The 20,548-nt window shown below is 43.3% G+C and overlaps 1 protein-coding gene across 1 annotated transcript in view; it reads right to left on the bottom strand.

Moving 5' to 3' along the window:
- The window catches only part of cdh8 (cadherin 8), a 99,033-nt gene that overhangs the window by 33,202 nt on the left and 45,283 nt on the right, over positions 1–20,548 (bottom strand). Inside the window, exon 4 of the mRNA XM_014126498.3 lies at positions 1,252–1,371. Coding sequence (XP_013981973.1) covers positions 1,252–1,371 — 120 coding nt within the window. The remainder of the gene's footprint in view (positions 1–1,251; positions 1,372–20,548) is intronic.

The raw sequence follows: 20,548 nt of genomic DNA, 5'->3' as shown, positions 1-20,548 counted from the left end.
GGCCTGACACCCTTGGTCATATTATGCCTGAGATAATGCACTGTTCTTACCTGTCTGAAGCAGGTAAGAACAACTCTCCCTAAAAGAAGTGCACACACACACACACACACACACACACACACACACACACAACACAAACTCACATGTACTCACGCACCACACCCACAGACACACATGCAAACACACTTCAGTTATCCTCTGTTACTCACTCTACTGTCATCTCTGTTGATCATCGTTAGCTATTCAAATTAATTCCTCATCACTGAAAAGGGTGGAAAGACAAACACTAATTTCCATACATATTCGGTAGGATTTCTTCTACCGTCCATTAACCAAGTGATGGATTGGGGCATGATGTTTATTTATTTATCAAATGCATTTCATTTCCTTCATGGTGTTGGAAGTGTCAAATGGATTATAATGTTTGTTTTTCCCTTACCTTTTATTTGTCATTAACATTCATTAAAACAGCTGGCTCACTTGAATGAGCCATCTGCATGTGCTCAGTAATCATGCAAAGCGTACACGCTGATCCTCAAATTGTCCTTTCATAGATTCACTATACCTTCTCCATTTTATTGTGGTAGAGGTGAGTGATTAAAATCATAATATTGTTGAGGAGGAAACAGGGTTTCTATAGTATATGTAGAAATATGCCTTCATATGTATTATGTACATACAGTTTGGACGTTCTTGGAGCTTGTTTATTATATGTTGTTTTTCCAAATTGTGAGCAGTTGATTTCCATCTCATTGCTTATTAATGTAATTTCACCATTATTTAATCATGTTGCTTACAGACACACTGTTAACAAGTCGGCTGAAAATGCAATTAGGAAAACAGCAGAGTCAAGGTTGAAGAATAAGCAGACGGCAGATTGAATTAAAAAAGATAGGACTGTCTTTTAAATGTAAGAGTCCTTGAATATTTTGTTGGGTGTTATATCCTCAAAACGCAACTATAATTTGTATGCTGAGTAATTTTCCATGTATGGATAATATGCATTCAATCTGTACATTTCACTGAAAACAACACTTGTTTTGACTGCCATCGAACCATACAGGAAGGAGTGTATCTGTTCAAGCTCAACAATGTTACATGCCATGATCCTGAATGTTACATTTATTTTGCACTGTTGAGGATAGAGCTGCAAGTAAGCATTTCACTGTACTGTTTACACCCGCTGGATCCTGTGCATGTGACGAATAAACTTTGATTTGCTTTAGTATTTCACCATGGCAATCCACTCACCAGTGTTGGGGTCTATGGAGAAGTAGGGCTGTCCTTCCAGTATGCTGTACACAAGTTTAGCACTGTTTCCATAGACTGGGTCATCTGCATCTGTTGCCGTCACCCTAGTGACTGAGGTACCTGTATATGAGAAAGGGCACATAATTAAAAAGAGAGTGGACTTCTGACACCCATAATCACTCCTTACAGCTAGCTTCTCCCCCTGTAATTTTCCTGGTTCCACTATAAAGCAAGAGGTACTTATTGGTAAGGTTAAAGACAACATTACTGCCAGACACATGAATGACACAGCATACTGTGCTACAATGTCCCAACAGAGAAAACAATCTTACAGTGAAGGCTTTGAAAAATGAACAATAAAGAGCAGGGCTGATGTTGATGCCCAACTCGTCATTAGTCTGTGGCTTGGGTGGGAAGAGAATAAAAGGAGGAAAGCTGTTCGCAGGCAGCAACTTGACAGTACAGATGGTATGGTAATTCTTTTTGTAAAATATGTTCTCTGGTGTTCTGACAACATCGGTAAATGTTCATGGTTACAGAAGGCATCAGGCCTAGCCACAGGTATCCAGGCCTGCTGACTGCAGGAGACATAATGGGTCATAGTGGGGGACAACACTAGTTAAGGCCACCTCTGTGCCTGCCATTAGGCATGTGCCATTAATCTGGCACAAACAGAGTAATAACACCAGGCCAGTTTAACATGGTGCTTCTCAGTTTTAATATAAGGATGCTAACTCTTTTCTATTCTAGTTGATTTCTCTGCTAATTGTTGTTAGGACCATTGAAAGAACATTTGTGGAACACAGGTATAGATGTTTCCCTTATGCAGCTGCTGGCAAGGAACAAACAGTCTGTTGGTCTAAACTCGTCTGTTCTGCCTTCTATCACCTGGCTTTGGGGCTTGGCAAATGTTTTTGAGGCCGAGAGCATGAGTTGTGCCTTTGTAGATACAGACAATCTGCAGTTCAGAATATGTGGTGCTCATCATCTGTTTTACAGGTACACTTCTCTGATAGAGTTCAGTGTGTCAAATCGGAGGGCCTGTTGTCCAGACCTCTGGCAGTCTCTATGGGTGTGCCACAGGGTTCAATTCTCGGGCCGACTCTTTTCTCTGTATATATCAATGATGTCGCTTTTGCTGCTGGTGATTCTCTGATCCACCTCTACGCAGACGACACCATTCTGTATACTTCTGGCCCTTCTTTGGGAACTGTGTTAACAACCTCCAGACGAGCTTCAATGACATACAACTCTCCTTCCGTGGCCTCCAACTGCTCTTAAATGCATAAAACTAAATGCATGCTCTTCCACCGATCACTGCCCACACCTGGCCGCCCGTCCATCATCACTACTCTGGACGGTTCTGACTTAGAATATGTGGACAACTACAAATACCTAGGTGTCTGGCTAGACTGTACACTCTCCTTCCAGACTCACATTAAGCATCTCCAATCCAAAATTAAATCTAGAATTGGCTTCCTATTTCACAACAAAGCCTCCTTCTCTCATGCTGCCAAACATACCCTCGTAAAACTGACCATCCTACCAATCCTCGACTTTGGCGATGTCATCTACAAAATAGCCTCCAACACTCTACTCAACAAATTGGATGCAGTCTATCACAGTGCTATCCGTTTTGTCACCAAAGCCCCATATACTACCCACCACTGCGACCTGTACGCTCTCGTTGGCTGACTCTCGCTTCATACTCGTCACCAAACCCACTGGCTCCAGGTCATCTACAAGTCTCTGCTAGGTAAAGCCCCGCCTTATCTCAGCTCACTGGTCACCATAGCAGCACCCACCCGTAACACGCACTCCAGCAGGTATATCTCACTGGTCACCCCCAAAGCCAATTCCTCCTTTGGCCGCATTGCCTTCCAGTTCTCTGCTGCCAATGACTGGAACGAACTGCAAAAATCACTGAAGCTGGAGACTCATATCTCCCTCACTAGCTTTAAGCACCAGCTGTCAGAGCAGCTCACAGATCACTGCACCTGAACATAGCCCATCTGTAAATAGCCCATCCAACTACCTCATCCCAATACTGTATTTATTTATTTATCTTGCTCCTTTGCACCCCAATATCTCTACTTGCACATTCATCTTCTGCACATCTATTCACTCCAGTGTTTAATTGGTATATTGTAATTACTTCACCACCATGGCCTATTTATTGCCTTACCTCCCTTATCTTACCTCATTTGCAGACACTGAATATAGACTTTTTTTCTCTATTGTGTTATTGACTGTATGTTTGTTTATTCCACTGTGTTGTTGTATGTGTTGAACTGCTTTGCTTTATCTTGGCCAGGTCACAGTTGTAAATGAGAAATTGTTTTCAACTAGCCTACCTGGTTAAATAAAGGTGAAATAAATAAAAAATAAATAAATGAAATAAATAAACTGAATAATATTCTCATGAGCTTGTTCATATGACATGTTACAGAATATAGACCCACTCCAGCAGAATTTCAAGATTGTTTCATGAGAGAGGGTCATTAAATATTGTCCATGTGGGGAATGCATTTCCTTTTTATATAGCCAAAACATGTCCAACAATGATTAATAGTAACACTGTCCTCCCTTTTACAAAAACAAAACATATAGACCACCATTGCACTCTGACTAAAAACCTGCTTTGCTATTGCTACCCAATTATTTCACATAGAGCCTCAAGTGGCCCTTTGAGACATGTGTTTGTTAGTAATTCATGTGCTGTGATGACCCTTACCGTTGCCAGGGCTTACCAAATCACTCAACAGCTTCACGTACTGTTACAATACCAGAACTGTAGTAAACCTAGATTCATTGAAAGTGTCACAAAGTCTTCGTTTAGGGAATGGTCAGGGAATTACAATTGAAGTACAATAATTACAATTGAAGTACTATTGATGTATGCAACAATAAAAATGTGTCTATTCCTGCAACGCTGGTTGAGAATAATGTATATTGTATCTGCTATAGGTATTTGCCAATGAAATTAAGACAGGACAGGAAATTGCTCCACTTTTCAGAGATAATAAGTCTTATCTGCCTAAAAGTTAAATTGCTAATACTACAATGGCGTTGGGAAAATGGAGCCATATTTGCATTTAATTATGAAAGCACCTTCATACTTCTGATTCCTTGAAAGGTGTGTCTGCAGCAAATAGCAAATCCAAACTATGTGACAATACATAGGGATTGAAGTGTGGAACAAAACAGTGGAACTAGTGGGCCATGAAATAACCCCCTCTACCTTTTTCCTTTCAGAGGGGTACATTCTCCACTCCTCTGATAAAAAAAAAGTGAGGGATTAAAAAACCTTCTGTTTGGCACTGTTTCAAATCAGTACAGATTAGCTTGTCCTTCCTGGATATTGTACCGAGAATTCGGGGACACTCATGACTGCAGAGTTGGATGCACCACTGGGCCCTTGGTCGAGGAAACTCAATTGTGGGAATATTGTCTCTGGTTTGATTTGATGCCTGTAGCCCACCAGTGCAATTACAAATATGTAACACCTATAAACTTCAGGAGAAGAAAAATAACAATTGCTTATAAAAATGCAATTCCAAAGCTGATTTGGGTCTGTGACAAAACCTCTGCAGGTTTGAGGCCTAAATCGACTGACGTGTGCAGTCACACTACTGACGTTAATTCTCAAACAAATGTCACTTACAGTATGTGGTAGTTTCTGAACTATCTTTGTGATGGATGAATGAATCCATGCTATCCCCCTGTCTAAAGACGTGTCATGCACTTTTATTTTGTTCCAGCTGTCCATAAACACCCAGAGATGCTACAGATTGTGTTCCTATGGTAAACCTAATGTAATCTCATTAATATTAACTAGAGTACTGAGGACTTATTGCTACACAAATTATAAAAAACAAATGGTATGAAACTATTAGGCAAATAGGAGTTATGGTCATGGCCTTTATAGTGTGAAAGCTAGCGTTTCAAAAGCAAGGGCGGGATAAAGATGTTGGGGTATATCCTTTTGTCTCATCAGATGAAAAACTAAGAGGGCACTTCCCATTTACTGTGTACATTCCTACAGTGATAGAAAATCAATAGGAATCTTCCTTGAAAACTGGAGGGGATAAATCCAGAGGCTTAGTGATGTCAGTTGTGGCACGATGGCAGTGGGAGTGGGAACTCTTTGTTAGTGCCATGGCTTTTGTTTCAGAGTGTCATAATTGTCTCTGGCTGATGTTCCAGTGTTGCCAGGGGCCCATGGGGCTAACAGGACCTCAGACGGGCTATCCTGGTTGGCTCGCCACTGACAATGAGGGAGAATGGGGCTCTGTGGCCACATGTAAACTCAGAAGAAAAAAAAACGTCCTCTCACTGTCAACTGCGTTTATTTTCAGCAAACTTAACATGTGTAAATATTTGTATGAACATAACAAGATTCAACAACTGAGACATAAACTGAACAAGTTCCACGGACATGTGACTAACAGAAATGGAATAATGTGTCCCTGAACAAAAGGGGGGGGGGGGTCAAAATCAAAAGTAACAGTCAGTATCTGGTGTGGCCACCAGCTGCATTAAGTACTGCAGTGCATCTCCTCCTCATGGACTGCACCAGAGTTTCCCGTTCTTGCTGTGAGATGTTACTCCACTCTTCCACCAAGGCACCTGCAAGTTCCCGGACATTTCTGGGGGGAATGGCCCTAGCCCTATCCCTCCGATCCAACAGGTCCCAGACTTCGCTGGCCATGGCAGAACACTGTCTTGCAGGAAATCACGCACAGAACGAGCAGTATGGCTGGTGTCATTGTCATACTGGAGGGTCATGTCAGGATGAGCCTGCAGGAAGGGTACCACATGAGGGAGGAGGATGTCTTCCCTGTAACGCACAGCGTTGAGATTGCCTGCAATGACAACAATCTCAGTCCGATGATGCTCTGACACACTGCCCCAGACCATGATGGACCCACCCCTCCAAATCGATCCCGCTCCAGAGTACAGGCCTCAGTGTAATGCACATTCCTTCGACAATAAACGTGAATCCGACCATCACCCCTGGTGAGACAAAACCGTAACTCGTCAGTGAAGAGCACTTTTTGCCAGTCCTGTCTGGTCCGGCGACGGTGGGTTTGTGCCCATAGGCGACGTTGATGCCGGTGATGTCTGGTGAGGACCTGCCTTACAACAGGCCTACATGCCCTCAGTCCAGCCTCTCTCAGCCTATTGCGGACAGTCTGAGCACTGATGGAGGGATTCTGCGTTCCTGGTGTTACTCGGGCAGTTGTTGTTGCCATCCTGTAGCTGTCTCGCAGGTGTGATGTTCGGATGTACCAATCCTGTGCAGGTGTTGTTACACATGGTCTGCCACTGCGAGGACGATCAGCTGTCCATCCTGTCTCCCTGTAGCGCTGTCTTAGGCATCTCACAGTACGGACATTGCATTTTATTGCCCTGGCCACATTTATTTTTATTGCCCTGGCCTAAGGCACGTTCACACAGATGAGCAGGGACCCTGGGCATCTTTATTTTAGTGTTTTACAGTGTCAGTAGAAAGGCCTCTTTAGTGTCCTAAGTTTTCATAACTGAGACCTTAATTGCCCACCGTCTGTAAGCTGTTAGTGTCTTAACGACCGTTCCACTGGTGCATGTTCATTAATTGTTTATGGTTCATTGAACAAGCATGGGAAACAATGCTTCCAATGAAGATGAAGATCTGTGAAGTTATTTGGATTTTTACGAATTATCTTTGAAAGACAGGGTCCTGAAAAAGGGATGTTTCTTTTTTTGCTATATATATATGCAGTCACGTAGACGTAAGGAAAGTAGTATCCAACTCTACAACCTTGGATACACCAGTGCTGTTTATCTCACTGTGTCTGCACTGTGGGGTGCACATAGACTAAGGTGTCTGTGTCCAAGAACACCATGTTCAGTGGTTAGAATGGCAGTATTATTTACTGAATGTCTAGCCTCATCTGAGATTGCAAATAATATACAAATAAATATTATGAAAATAATGTCCTATCTTCACCAATACACACAAAACAAACACCCCCTGCAACACCCTGACCAAACTACAATAACAAATAACCCCTTTAACTGGTCAGGACGTGACAATATGGTATTTTTAAATACATTTGAGTATACGTGACAATATGGTATTTGTGTGTATTGTCACGTATACTCAAATGTATTTAAAAATACCATATTGTCATGTCCTGACCAGTAAAAGGGGTTATTTGTTATTGTAGTTTGGTCAGGACGTTGCAGGGGTTGTTTGTTTTGTGTGTTTTGATGTATGTTCTATATTTTCTATTTCTATGTTTATTCTAGGTTTCTCTTTCTATGTTGTGTTTTTTCAATGACCTCCAATTAGAGGCAGCTGGTGGTTGTTGTCTCTAATTAGAGGCCATATTTAGCGTGTTCGTTTTCACTAGTGTTTGTGGGTGGTTGTTTCCGGTTTAGTCTGTGCACCTTACTGGACTGTTATCATCGTTATTTTGTTTAAGTGTGTTTACCTTCAATAAATATGAAGATGAGCAATATACCCGCTGCATATTGGTCCGATGATTTCTCCACTTCAGACGACAAAAATTATTACAGAACCACCCACCATAAGAGGACTAAGCAGCGGAAGAGGGAGCAGCAGGAGAGCTACTTAGTCGTGGACATGGGAGGAAATATTGGATGGTAAGGGACCCTGGGGGCAGGCAGGGAAGTACCGGCGCCCGAAGGAGGAGCTGGAGGCAGCAAAGGCTGAGCGACGGAGGTATGAGGCACTATATCCTCCATTTCAGGAGGGGAGGAGGCAGCCCCCAAAAATACATTTTGGGGGGGGGGCACACGAGGAGTTGAAGTAAGTCAGGCAATAGGCCTGAACCAACTCCTCGTGCTTATTATGGGGAGCGTTTGGCGTTGAGAGCACTGTGCTATGTGGAAGTGTGCACGGTCTCGCCCATCCGCACGCACAGTCTGGTACGGTTGATACCAGCCCCCCGCAAGTGCCGTGCTAGAGTGGGCATCCAGCCAGGGAGAAGTGCGCCGGCACAGCACATCTGGCCACCAGTGCGTCTCCTAGGCTCAGGCTACCCTGCGCCTGCTCTACGCACGGCAGCCATCATACCTCAGCATAGCCCAGTTCGCCCTGTGCCAGCACTCCGCCCGTGCAGGGCTACAGTTACAACCCAGCCAGGATGGATTGTGCAGGCTGTGCGCTCCAGACCTCCAGTACGTCTTCAAGACCCGGCCTATCCTGTGTCTGCACCCAGAGCTAGGCCTCCTGCATGTCTCCCCAGCCTGGTGAGTCCTGTGCCTGCTCCCAGAGCCAGGCCTCCTGCATGCCTCCCCAGCCTGGTGAGTCCTGTGACTGCGCCCAGAGCCAGGCCTCCTGCATGTCTCCCCAGACTGGTGCGTCCTGTGCCAGAGTCGCCCGCCTGTCCGGCGCTGCCAGAGTCGCCCGCCTGTCCGGCGCTGCCAGAGTCACCCGTCTGTCCGGCGCTGCCAGAGTCGCCCGCTGCGAGGGTCCCCAGTCCGGGGTCGGCGGCGAGGGACCCCACTCTAGAGGCGCCACCTAAGTGGGGTGAGCCAGTGGTGGAACGGGGTCTGCGTCCCGCTCCTGAGCCACCTCCGTAGGGGGGAGGATTGGGAAGGGGGGTGTAGCACAAGAACCGTCGATGACGGTGGCCACCCTCCCTTCCCTCCCTTTAGTTTGGGGTTATTGTTTTGTGAGTTTTTGTTTCAGGTGCATTCGGGGTCTGCACCTTTGGGGGGGGGGGGGGGGGGTACTGTCACGTCCGGACCAGTAAAAGGGGTTATTTGTTATTGTAGTTTGGTTAGGGCGTGGCAGGGGGTGTTTTGTGTGTTTTGATGTATGTTCTATATTTTCTATGTTTATTCTAGGTTTCTCTTTCTATGTTGTGTTTTTTCAATGACCTCCAATTAGAGGCAGCTGGTGGTTGTTGTCTCTAATTGGAGGCCATATTTAGTGTGTTCGTTTTCACTTGTGTTTGTGGGTGGTTGTTTCCGGTTTATTTTGTGCACCTTACTGGACTGTTATCGTCGTTATTTTGTTTATGTGTGTTTACCTTCAATAAATACGAAGATGAGCAATATACCCGCTGCATATTGGTCCGATGATTTCTCCTCTTCAGACGACGAAGATTATGACACATATGTGAATTAAGTTTCAGTGACTCATCATGGTGATGAATGTATATTCCCCGGGCCCATCATCTCCTCTGGTTTCTAGGTCAAATCAAATGAGTGCCGGTCCTCAACTGGCTGACCGGTAGTGAATGGTCTATGAATGCACTAGCCTTGTGACAAGAAAATGACCACGTATTGATGATCATCAGATAGATATTGGCGCTGTTATCTTTTGTGGCTATGCCGCTATAAAAAAATGGCTCATGGTCAGACTAAGAGACTCATGTGGATTGGATAGCTTACTGTAGTGAATGCTGCTGCTGTATGACCCAGTTGATTGAAATGCATAGACTGGGAAACACATTAAGCACAGTCAGGCCTGTTGTCAAATGAAAACAGCAGGCCAAAACTCTTGACTATAGAAATAGGATAAACAAGGTTCAGTAAACAACCATCTACTGTAGGTGCAATGCCATATTTGGAATGCTGCCAATGTATTCTCAGAGTTGACAACCAGGTTCCATATGGGTTACATATTAACTTTGATGAGGCAGATGGATCTGATGGAAATTCTGAAACAAATCAGTATGGAAACAACTTGAAAGAGTGAACTTTGTCATCTGCCACTCAACATGGCAGTCCAATTTCCCAACCAATGTTCAATCCAGTATGATTTACAACTAGCACTGTCACTGAAAATGGTGTTACATTGCTCATGAGGAGACATGAGCATGGTGTAAAAGTCTGACGAGAAATAATAATCAGTCAGTAAAGCATTCTCTCCCTCAACAGATCACTCTTCATAACCCAGGTAATGCATACCCGTGCTTAACATTGTGTGCAAGTAGGGCTTCTTAAATGGATATGAGAAAGAAATGAAAGACAGTACGGCCAGGGAAGTCTGAATCTGAGATGATCACAATGCATGTGTTTACATCAAAGATGCTTCATGATTAACAACTCATGGTGTAATCACAACAAGATACAGGAACTCAAGTCCCTCTGCTCATCCCATCTAGAATTACTTACAATCAAGTGCCGGCCATTTTACCTTCCAAGAAAATTCTTGTCAGATATAGTCACAGCTGTGTACATTCCCCCTCAAGCAGACACAAAGATGGCCATTAAGGAACTCTGGACTATATGCAAACTGGAAACCATACATCCTGAGGCTGCATTTATTGTAGTTGGGGATTTAAAAAAAGCAAATTTCGGCAAATCCAACCACGACGCCATCTTGCTCCTTCCGTCTTATAGGCAGAAACTCAAACAGGAAGTACCAGTGACGAGAAACATTCCACGCTGGTCTGACCAATTGGAAGCCACGCTTCAAAATTGTTTTGATCACGCGGACTGGGATATGTTCCGGTCAGCCTCAGAGAACAACTTCGACATATACGTGACTCCGTGAGTGTGTTTATAAAGAAGTGCATTAGAGATGTTTTACCCACTGTTACTATTAAAACCTACCCTAACCAGAAACCATGGCTGGATGGCGGCATTCGCGCAAAACTGAATGCATGATCCACTGCATTTAATCATGGAAAGAGGTCTGGGAATATGTCTGAATATAACAGTGAAGCTATTCCCTCCGCAAGGCAATCAAACAAGCGAAATGCCAGTACAGGGACAAGGAGGAGTCGCAATTCAATGTCTCAGACCCGAGACGTATGTGGCAGGGTCTACAGGAAATCATGGACTACAAAAAGAAATCCAGCCACGTCATGGACACCTACGTCACACTTCCAGACAAACTAAACGCCTTCTTTGCCCGCTTTGAGGATAATACAGTGCCACCGTCGCAGCCCGCTAACAAGGACCGCACCCTCCCCCCTTCTTCGTGGCTGATGTGAGTAAAACATTTAAACGTGTTAACCCTCGCAAGGCTGCTGGCCCAGACAGCATCCCTAGCCGCATCCTCAAAGCATGCGCAGACCAGCTGGCTGGTGTGTTTACGAACATATTCAATCGCTCCCTATCCCAGTCTGTTGTCCTCACATGCTTCAAGATGGCTACCATTGTTCCTGTACCCAAGAAGGCAAAGATAACTGAACTAAATGACTGCCGCCCCATAGCATTCACTTCTGTCATCATGAAGTTCTTTGGGAGACTAGTCAACACACTGCACACTGCCCTATCCCATCTGGACAAAAGGAATACCTATGTAAGAATGCTCAGCATTTAACACCATAGTACCCTCCAAGCTCATCATCAAGCTGGAGGCCCTGGGTCTCAACCCCGCACTGTGCAATTGGGTCCTGGACTTTCAGAAGGGACGGGCTTGTCACCCAAATCCCTGACAAACTTTTATAGATGCACATTCGAGAGCATCCTGTCGGGTTGTATCACAGCCTGGCACGGCGACTGCACTGCCCTCATCCGCAAGGCTCTCCAGTGGGTGGTGCGGTCTGCACAACGCATCACTGGGGGCAAACTACCTGCCCTCCATGACACCTACAACACCCGATGTCACGGGAAGGCCAAAAAGATCATCAAGGACAACAACCACCTGAGCCACTGCCTGTTCAAACTGCTAACATCCAGAAGGCGAGGTCAGTACAGGTGCATCAAAGCTGGGACCGAGAGATTGAAAAACAGATTCTATCTCAAGGCCATCAGACTGCTAAACAGCAATCACAAACTCAGAGGCTGCTGCCTACATTGCGACCCCATCACTGGCCACTTTAATAAATGGATCACTAGTCACTTTAAACAATGGCACTTTAAATAATGCCACTTTAATAATGTTTACATATCTTACATTACTCATATCACATGTATATAGTGTATTTTATACCATCTATTGCACCTTGCCTATACCGCTCGGCCATCACTCATCCATATACTTATATGTACATATTCTCATTCACCCCTTTAGAAATGTGTGTATTTGGTAGCTGTTGGGGAATTGTTCGATTACTTGTTAGATATGACTGTGCTGTCGGAACTAGAAGCACAAGCATTTCGCTACACTCGCATCTGCTAACCACGTGTATGTGACAAATAACATTTGATTTGATTTGAAGACCTATTGAATATCAGAGTGATACTGTGTTCCTGCCCAGACAGGAAACTAGAGAATATCCAGAATACATAGTTGTCAGTATCACAAAAATTGCTCCCCTGAGCCATTGATTGATCGGGGACGTCAGGCTTGTGAAGTGTAAGTAACTGTCACACATAACCCCTTTGTGGTCATTGTCATTTTTGCAGTACAATTCATTGCCTTTTTTAAGACACAGAGGAAGCATTCACTGAGAAACTGGAAGGGAATGTGTGTGTGTGCGTGTGTGTGTGCCTGCATGCGTGTGTGTGTGTGTTGTGGGAGGAGTGACAAGGAAAACTTACATAACAAGCAGGCTGAGGAGTGTGAGCCGTGACAAGCCGTTTACAGGAACCACAGGAACAAAACAATTAAGAGTGTCCTTTGTTCACCGCTGATGGCTGTGACATATGCCGCCATTTTAAAGTGTTGTGTCATTGATTCACTTTAATTAGTTCTCAGGAAATGTGCAACATGCAGATAGTTCAGGGAAGGAAGTTAGAGACAGAATGGGACACTTCACATATTTAATTGCTCCCAGGACAGTTATAATGGCTGGGCAATAACAAATAAAAAACATTGCTATATGTTCTTATGAATATATTCATCCTGAGTAAGTGACCACAAAGGTGTTCTTCCAATACTCTAACAGCAAGGGGTGTAAATATTTAGTACATATTATGTTTTTGAAAAACAAGTTACAATATGCTGTAGGAACAGTTCTGGAAAATGATAGTGTGGTTAAGGATTATTCAATAGACAGAAGCTGGCCATGGTCAACAGAGACTTGAAACCAAGAATGACTGTGTTACAATAATGATCAATGCACTACACTGACATAGACAAATTGTTTTTAACACATTGTTTTTAACCTGTTAGGGCTAGGGGGCAGTATTTACACCGCTGGATAAAAAACGTACCCGATTTAATCTGGTTAGGTTATCTGCTAGGACATTATGTTATACAATACATGCATGTTTTGTTCAATCAAGTTCATATTTATATCAAAAAACAGCTTTTTACATTAGCATGTGACGTTCAGAACTAGCATACCCGGAGGAATTTGCTAACATTTTACTAAATTATTCACGATAAACGTTCACAAAAAGCATAACAATTATTTTAAGAATTATAGATACAGAACTCCTCTATGCACTCGATATGTCCGATTTTAAAATAGCTTTTTGGTGAAAGCACATTTTGCAATATTCTAAGTACATAGCCCAGGCATCACGGGCTAGCTATTTAGACACCCGGCAGGTTTAGCCTTCACCAAAATCAGATTTAATATTATAAAAGTTTGATTACCTTTTGTTGTCTTCGTCAGAATGCACTCCCAGGACTGCTACTTCAATAACAAATGTTGGTTTGGTCCAAAATAATCCATCGTTATATCCAAATTGCGGCATTTTGTTTGTGCGTTCCAGACACTATCTGAAAGGGTAAATAAGGGTCGCGCGCATGGCGCAATTCGTGACAAAAAAAATCTAAATATTCCATTACCGTACTTCGAAGCATGTCAACCGCTGTTTAAAATCCATTTTTATGCAATTTTTCTCGTAAAAAAAGCGATAATATTCCGACCGGGAATGTCCATTTAGCTAAACAGAGGAAAGTAAACAAAGCTTTCGGTCGACGCGGGCACGAGCCTGAGTCTCACAGTACTGTAACCAGCCACTACCCAAACGCACTACTTTTTTTCAGCCAGAGCCTGCAAAGCCACGATTCAGCTTTTTACCGCCTTCTGAGACCCTATGGCAGCCGTAGGAAGTGTCACGGGACAGCTAAGATCCTCACTCTTCAATAAACAGAGACAAGAAGAACGACACCTTGTCAGACAGGCCACTTCCTGAATGAAACCTTCTCAGATTTTGGCCTGCCATATGAGTTCTGTTATACTCACAGACACCATTCAAACAGTTTTAGAAACTTTAGGGTGTTTTCTATCCATATGTAATACGTATATGCATATTCTAGTTACTGGGTAGGAGTGGTAACCAGATTAAATCGGGTACGTTTTTTATCCAGCCGTGAAAATACTGCCCCCTAGCCATAACAGGTTAAGAACAAATTCTTATTTACAATGACAGCCTACCCCGGCCAAACCCGGACAACACTAGGCCAATTTTGCACTGCCCTATGGAACTCCCAATCAAGGCCAGATGTGATGCAGCCTGGATTCAAACCAGACGCCTCATGCACTAAGATGCAGTGTCTTAGACCACTGCACCACTTGGGAGCCCGCTTTGACATGGGTCAGACACCTACTAGAGAACTGTATCAAAACATGCACCCTGTACTCAGAGGAAATGTGAGGGTATTAGATAACACCGGAGAAGTTAGCTGAACTGCCATCAGATACAAGATCGTTGAGTCCAAAGCGTTAACATAATTCCCGGAGGAATCTGAAAGGTAAGACCAAAAGCACTGTACGTGACTTAGGACTCAATGCATCAGTCAGGCATACCGAGTATTCCTACTCCCTCCTGACGAGCAATCCATCATTGGGAACACACAGAAGCTTGTGGTCACTTACACTATGTCCCTATAAAATGCGTACACACACACACACACACACACACACACACACATCACACACACACACACACACACACACACACACACACACACACACACACACACAACAGATGGATATCACATAGAAGAAGAGAGCAAATACAATGGCTAGGGCTTCCAAACTCCAAGTCATCTCGTGCTTTGTTTATCCTCCCTGAAGTGAGGTGAAATTTTAAAGGGCCATCTCTGCACTGTGTTGCAGAGCAGATTTAGCCAATTACCCAGAAGCCCTGAAGTGACATAGTCAACCTGTTCACTGACTGGTGCTGCATTGACTACTGTGGACACCAGCCTATGACTGTGGAGAAACCACAGACTGGTTAAATCCATACTCCGGCGTAAGGAACAATGCAACTGTCAATATTTCACTAACAGTGAAACCGGAATAAGGCACTGTGCTGAAACAAAACAAGCCAAATACCAACATGAGCAGGGAGGTGAAGAAAAACACTCTTCAAAGAATAATCATCATCTACAGAACATATAACAGGCTGAGTCCTGTTTAATGGTTTCCACCCACAGGTTAGAGAAGTGTTGGGGAAAGCATGAGCAGAGGCAGTGTAACAGAGCATTGGCTTTGGTTAATGGGACAGGCATCTATGAGGATCACAAAGGCTCAACATACAGGAGATTTACCACTTGATCTCACGTTCTTATCTTTTTCTTTTTCAAATGACCTTGCTGCATGGACTTTTATGCCTTCCCTTTATTCTCTGCTGTGATTGGATGGGCCTCCTTGCTCAAGTCTCTGCCCCCTTGATGAATGTTTTTCCCTCCCATTTATGTGTCTGTGTGCAATTCCCGCCACCAGCAATGCCACATGAATCTTCTGCTGGGCCCCTTCGGGAAATGTTAGCATAGCAGTGACACTCTCACGCACAAAAAAAGCCTCATCCCTGTGTGTTTACTGAAGTGATACTCAGAAAGCTTTTTACTTTTGTGTGTGTTCTTCACTAAGGAGATGCATACTTAAGTTGCTGTGGGTAGAATCATGGACCTTTTTCTTCTCTAGTAAGTATTTACTTGGTGTACTGCCTTTAGTAATTTTAAAATGCCTTTTAAAATTACTATAAATATAATGTATTTTTTTCTCCACAGGATGCAATCAGTGCTTTTCATTTGGGAGAGCACGGTTGGGTGCCTGCGGGGAGCAAACAACTATGGTTTGTACCTCTGACAATTAATAATGCAGACAAAGAAAGATGGGAGGGCATAGGATCCTGCACTCACTGCTGAGTACTCTACAATCACCAAGCGCAAGAAAAACACGGGCATAGACAACTGTTCCCCCAACGCACCCTCTCACACACTACAGTCCTTCAAACACACACACATAGGAAAGAATTTGGGGGTGAAAACAAGTGAAATATAGTGAGAGATACACAGAGATAGTGGGGAAGAGAGGCAGGGAGTAAAAAGAGGGAGGCTTGCAGAGCAAAAGCGAGAGGGAGAGCGGTAGAGAAAAAGCCTCAACGCAACATTACATATCTGCAGCTCTCCTCCTGCATAATTAATGACTGGAGCAAGATTTTGAACTGAAGAATGTCTGTGAGAAAGCAACCTGGCATCCTATCAGATATGAATAAGCGTTGCCAATGCTGGGGTGCGAATTAGAACACTTCAGCATTCAGAAAACACTCCCCGCCTCGCTCTGTGCTCATTTACAGACCTCCCACCCATCATGCAGCCTTTGGGTTTCCCTGATCACCTCCAATCAATTCATAATGGGGTTGGAAGGTATCCAGACTTTTATACCGTCATACGGTTTCTGCACTATACACTGCACTATAAGGTATTACCTAATGTGCACACAAGGGGCACTATTACAAATATACAAAAAATAAACAATTTAGTTAACAGGAATCTTGATCCAGTAGGCCAGTGGTTCCCAAACTTTTTATAGTCCCGTACCCCTTCAAACATTCAACCTCCAGCTGCGTACCCCCTCTAGCACCAGAGTCAGCGCACTCTCAAATGTGGTTTTGTGCCATCATTGTAAGCATGCCACACACACACACTATACAATACATTTATTAAACTTAAGAATGAGTTTGAGTTTTTGTCACAAACTGGCTCGTGGGAAGTGACAAAGAGCTCTTATAGGACTAGGGCACAAATAAGAATATAATAATAATCAATCATTTTGCTATTTATTTAGCCATCTTACATATAAAACCGTATTTGTTCATCATCACCACAGGTTAATGAGAAGGGTGTGTTTGAAAGGATGCACATAACTCTGCAATGTTGGGTTGTATTGGAGAGAGTCTCAGTCTTAAATAATGTTCCACACAGTCTGTGCCTGTATTTAGTTTACATGCTAGTGAGGGCAGAGAATCCACTCTCACATAGGTACGTGGTTGCAAAGGGCATAAGTGCCTTAACAGTGCAATTTTCCAAGGCAGGATACTCTGAGCGCAGCCCTATCCAGAAATCTGGCAGTGGCTTCTGATTAAATTCAATTTTCACAGAACCGCTTGATGCAATTTCGATGAGGCTCTCCTGTTCAGATATCAGTAAGTGGACTGGAGGCGGGGCATGAAAGGGATAACAAATCCAGTTGTTTGTGTCATCCGTTTCAGGAAAGTACCCTGCGCAATTGCGCACCCAACTCACTCAGGTGCTTCGCTATGTCACATTTGACATTGTCCGTAAGCTTAAGTTCATTTGCACATAACAAATCATACAACGATGGAAAGAACGGTGTGTTGTCCTTGTTAATGCATACAGAGAAGAGCTCCAACTTCTTAATTATAGCCTCAATTTTGTCCCGCACATTGAATATAGTTACAGAGTCCCTGTACTCCTAGATTCAGATCATTCAGGTGAGAAAAAACATCACCCAGATAGGCCAGTCATGTGAGAAACTCGTCATCATGCAAGCGGTCAGACAAGTGAAAATTATGGTCAGTAAAGAAAACTTTAAGCTCGTCTCTCAATTAAGGATCCGCCCCTTTACTTCAATTTTCGCCTAAAATGACATACCCAAACCTAACTGCCTGTAACTCAAGCCCTGAAGCAAGGATATGCATATTCTTGGTACCATTTCAAAGGAAACACTTTGAAGTTTATGGAAATGTAAAAGGAATGTAGGAGAATATAACACAATACATCTGGTAAAAGATAATACAAAGGAAAAAAAACGTTATTTTGTATTTTTATTGTACCATCATCTTTGAAATGCATGAGAAAGGCCATAATGTATTATTCCAGCCAGATGCAATATATATTCTGGCCACTAGATGGCAGCAGTGTATGTGCAACGTTTTAGATTGATCCAATGAACCATTGTATTTATGTTCAAATTTTGTATCAAGACTGCCCAAATGTGCCTAATTTGAATAACTGTTCATGTTCAAAACTGTGCACTCTCCTCAAACAATAGCATGGTATTCTTTCACTGTAATAGCTACTGTAAATTGGATAGTGCAGTTAGATTAACAAGAATTTAAGCTTTCTGCCAATATCAGATGTGTCTATGTCCTGGAAAATATTATTGTTACTTACAACCTCATGCTAATCGCATTAGCCTACGTTAGCTCAACAGTCCCGTGGAAAGGACAACGATCCCGAAGAAGTTAAAAAAAACGTGTCAATACTTTGCCCCTTGATAACCAGTGCACTTCTGTATGTTGTTAAAGCGTTACATGGTTGCTGCCCATATCATTGCATAATGCAGAAAATATACGAGAGTTCAGAGGCCTTGCTTTAACAAAGTTAACCATTTTCACTGTAGTATCCAAAACGAGCCTCTCGGGGGATGCTGCAGTGTACCAAAGTGGCGTCGAGAACAACTGCTTGCACGTGGGTTACCACTCAACTATGTCTCCCTGTCATGGCTTTTGCGCCATCAGTACAGATACCTAAAACATATTGACCACCAAAGTCCATTTGATGTCACAAAGCTGTCCAGTATTTTAAAATATCCTCTCCTGTTGTCCTGGTTTCCAGAAGAGAATGTCTTCCTTAATTTACCCCTCATAAACGTAACGGACATATACCAGGAGCTGTGCCAGGCCTGCCACATCTGTTGACTCATCCAGTTGTAACGCATACAATTCACTGGCTTGTATGTGAAGCAGTAATTGTTTCAAAACATCTCCTGCCTTGTCACTGATGCGTCATGAAACAGTGCAGGTGTAGTAATGCTGGTAGTAGCATAACTACCAGTAGATCTGGTACGTGTCTCTATGGACGTGGGCCTTACTTTTTTAAACCATTTATACATTTTTGAGCAAATGGAATGAGCAGTAGCTACGTTTGGCTACATATGGACCGTTAGTGGAATTCCCGCGAGAGAGTAACGATTAATATTTTGGGCAGTGAAACGAGGCTACTCAGGTGAGAAAAAAACATCACCCAAATGTATAGCCCCGTTGGATAATCTAAATGGACTGTTTGAAAATGTGAAACACATTTTTATTTGGCGTACCCCCGATGGCATTACGCGTACCCCAGTTTGGGAATATCCGCAGTAGGGGATTGAATGTCTCTGCTGTAACCAACAACCTTGATCTTGACATCTAGCCACTAGCTAGCAAGTTAGAAAACCAAATGCATAGCTGGAGCCCTGAGCTGGATATAATTTGAGCTGGATATAATTTATCTTAGATTTCTTAAAGTTAAATTCAATGGCTTTCTCCCAAAACCAAAAAAATGTAAACAATTATACAGTTTTAAATCATACCAACAGGATTTCAAAATTCCCCGGCCGGTATACGGTACAAACGGTATATCACCCAGGTCTAATTCATAATATGCTTTATAAACTTTGCTCATGTAAAACTGCATTCTTACATAGTCATCTATTCCATGCAAATGTCCATAATGTTAATTAACACATCAAAATATATATATGTTAGGAAGGTGACATGAGCACCTCACTGTGTTTTTACATGTGAGAACAGAACTACGCTTGCCACCTAAATTAAGTATGTAAAAACCTAGGCAATATAAAGTGTAACACACTGATCTGTTTCACCTGTCTTTGTGTTGTCTCCACCCCCCTCCAGGTGTTGCCCATCTTCCCCATTATCCCCAGTGTATTTATACCTGAGTTCTCTGTCTGTTGCCAATTTGTTTTGTTTGTCAAGCATACCAGCGGTTTTCCCCTAACTGCTGTCTTTTTCTAGTTCCTGTTTTGACCATTCTGCCTGCCCTGAGCCTGCCTGTTGTTCTTTACCTTGTCACACCACCCTTGATTATTGACCTCTCCCAGCCCTGACCCAGAGAATGCCTGCTGTTTTGTACCTTATGGACTCTGATCTGGATACTGACCTCTGCCTGCCCTTGACCTGTCGTTTTGCCTGCCCCCTGTTCTCGTAATCAACTTTTGTTACTTCGACACTGTCTGCATTTGGGTCTTCTCCTGAAACGTGATATAAAGGTAATATCAATGTAAATCGTATGTTGGCAGCTATACACTGGGCCTTTATTAGGCTTGTAGTATCACATATAGCATGTTCCACTCTCAGGATGCTCTCCATCCCTCCCGTCTCCATCATGAAAGGGATAATGTCAGTGTCCAGTATTGTACTGATTACCCTGTCAAAGGGGATCAGTCGCATCACT

This window comes from Salmo salar, chromosome 11 (assembly GCF_965601325.2).
Source record: "Salmo salar chromosome 11, fSalSal1, whole genome shotgun sequence".
In the NCBI taxonomy this organism is placed as follows: Eukaryota; Metazoa; Chordata; class Actinopteri; order Salmoniformes; family Salmonidae; genus Salmo; species Salmo salar.
Note: the sequence above shows the minus strand (reverse complement) of the source record. Positions and strands in the feature narration are given on the sequence as shown.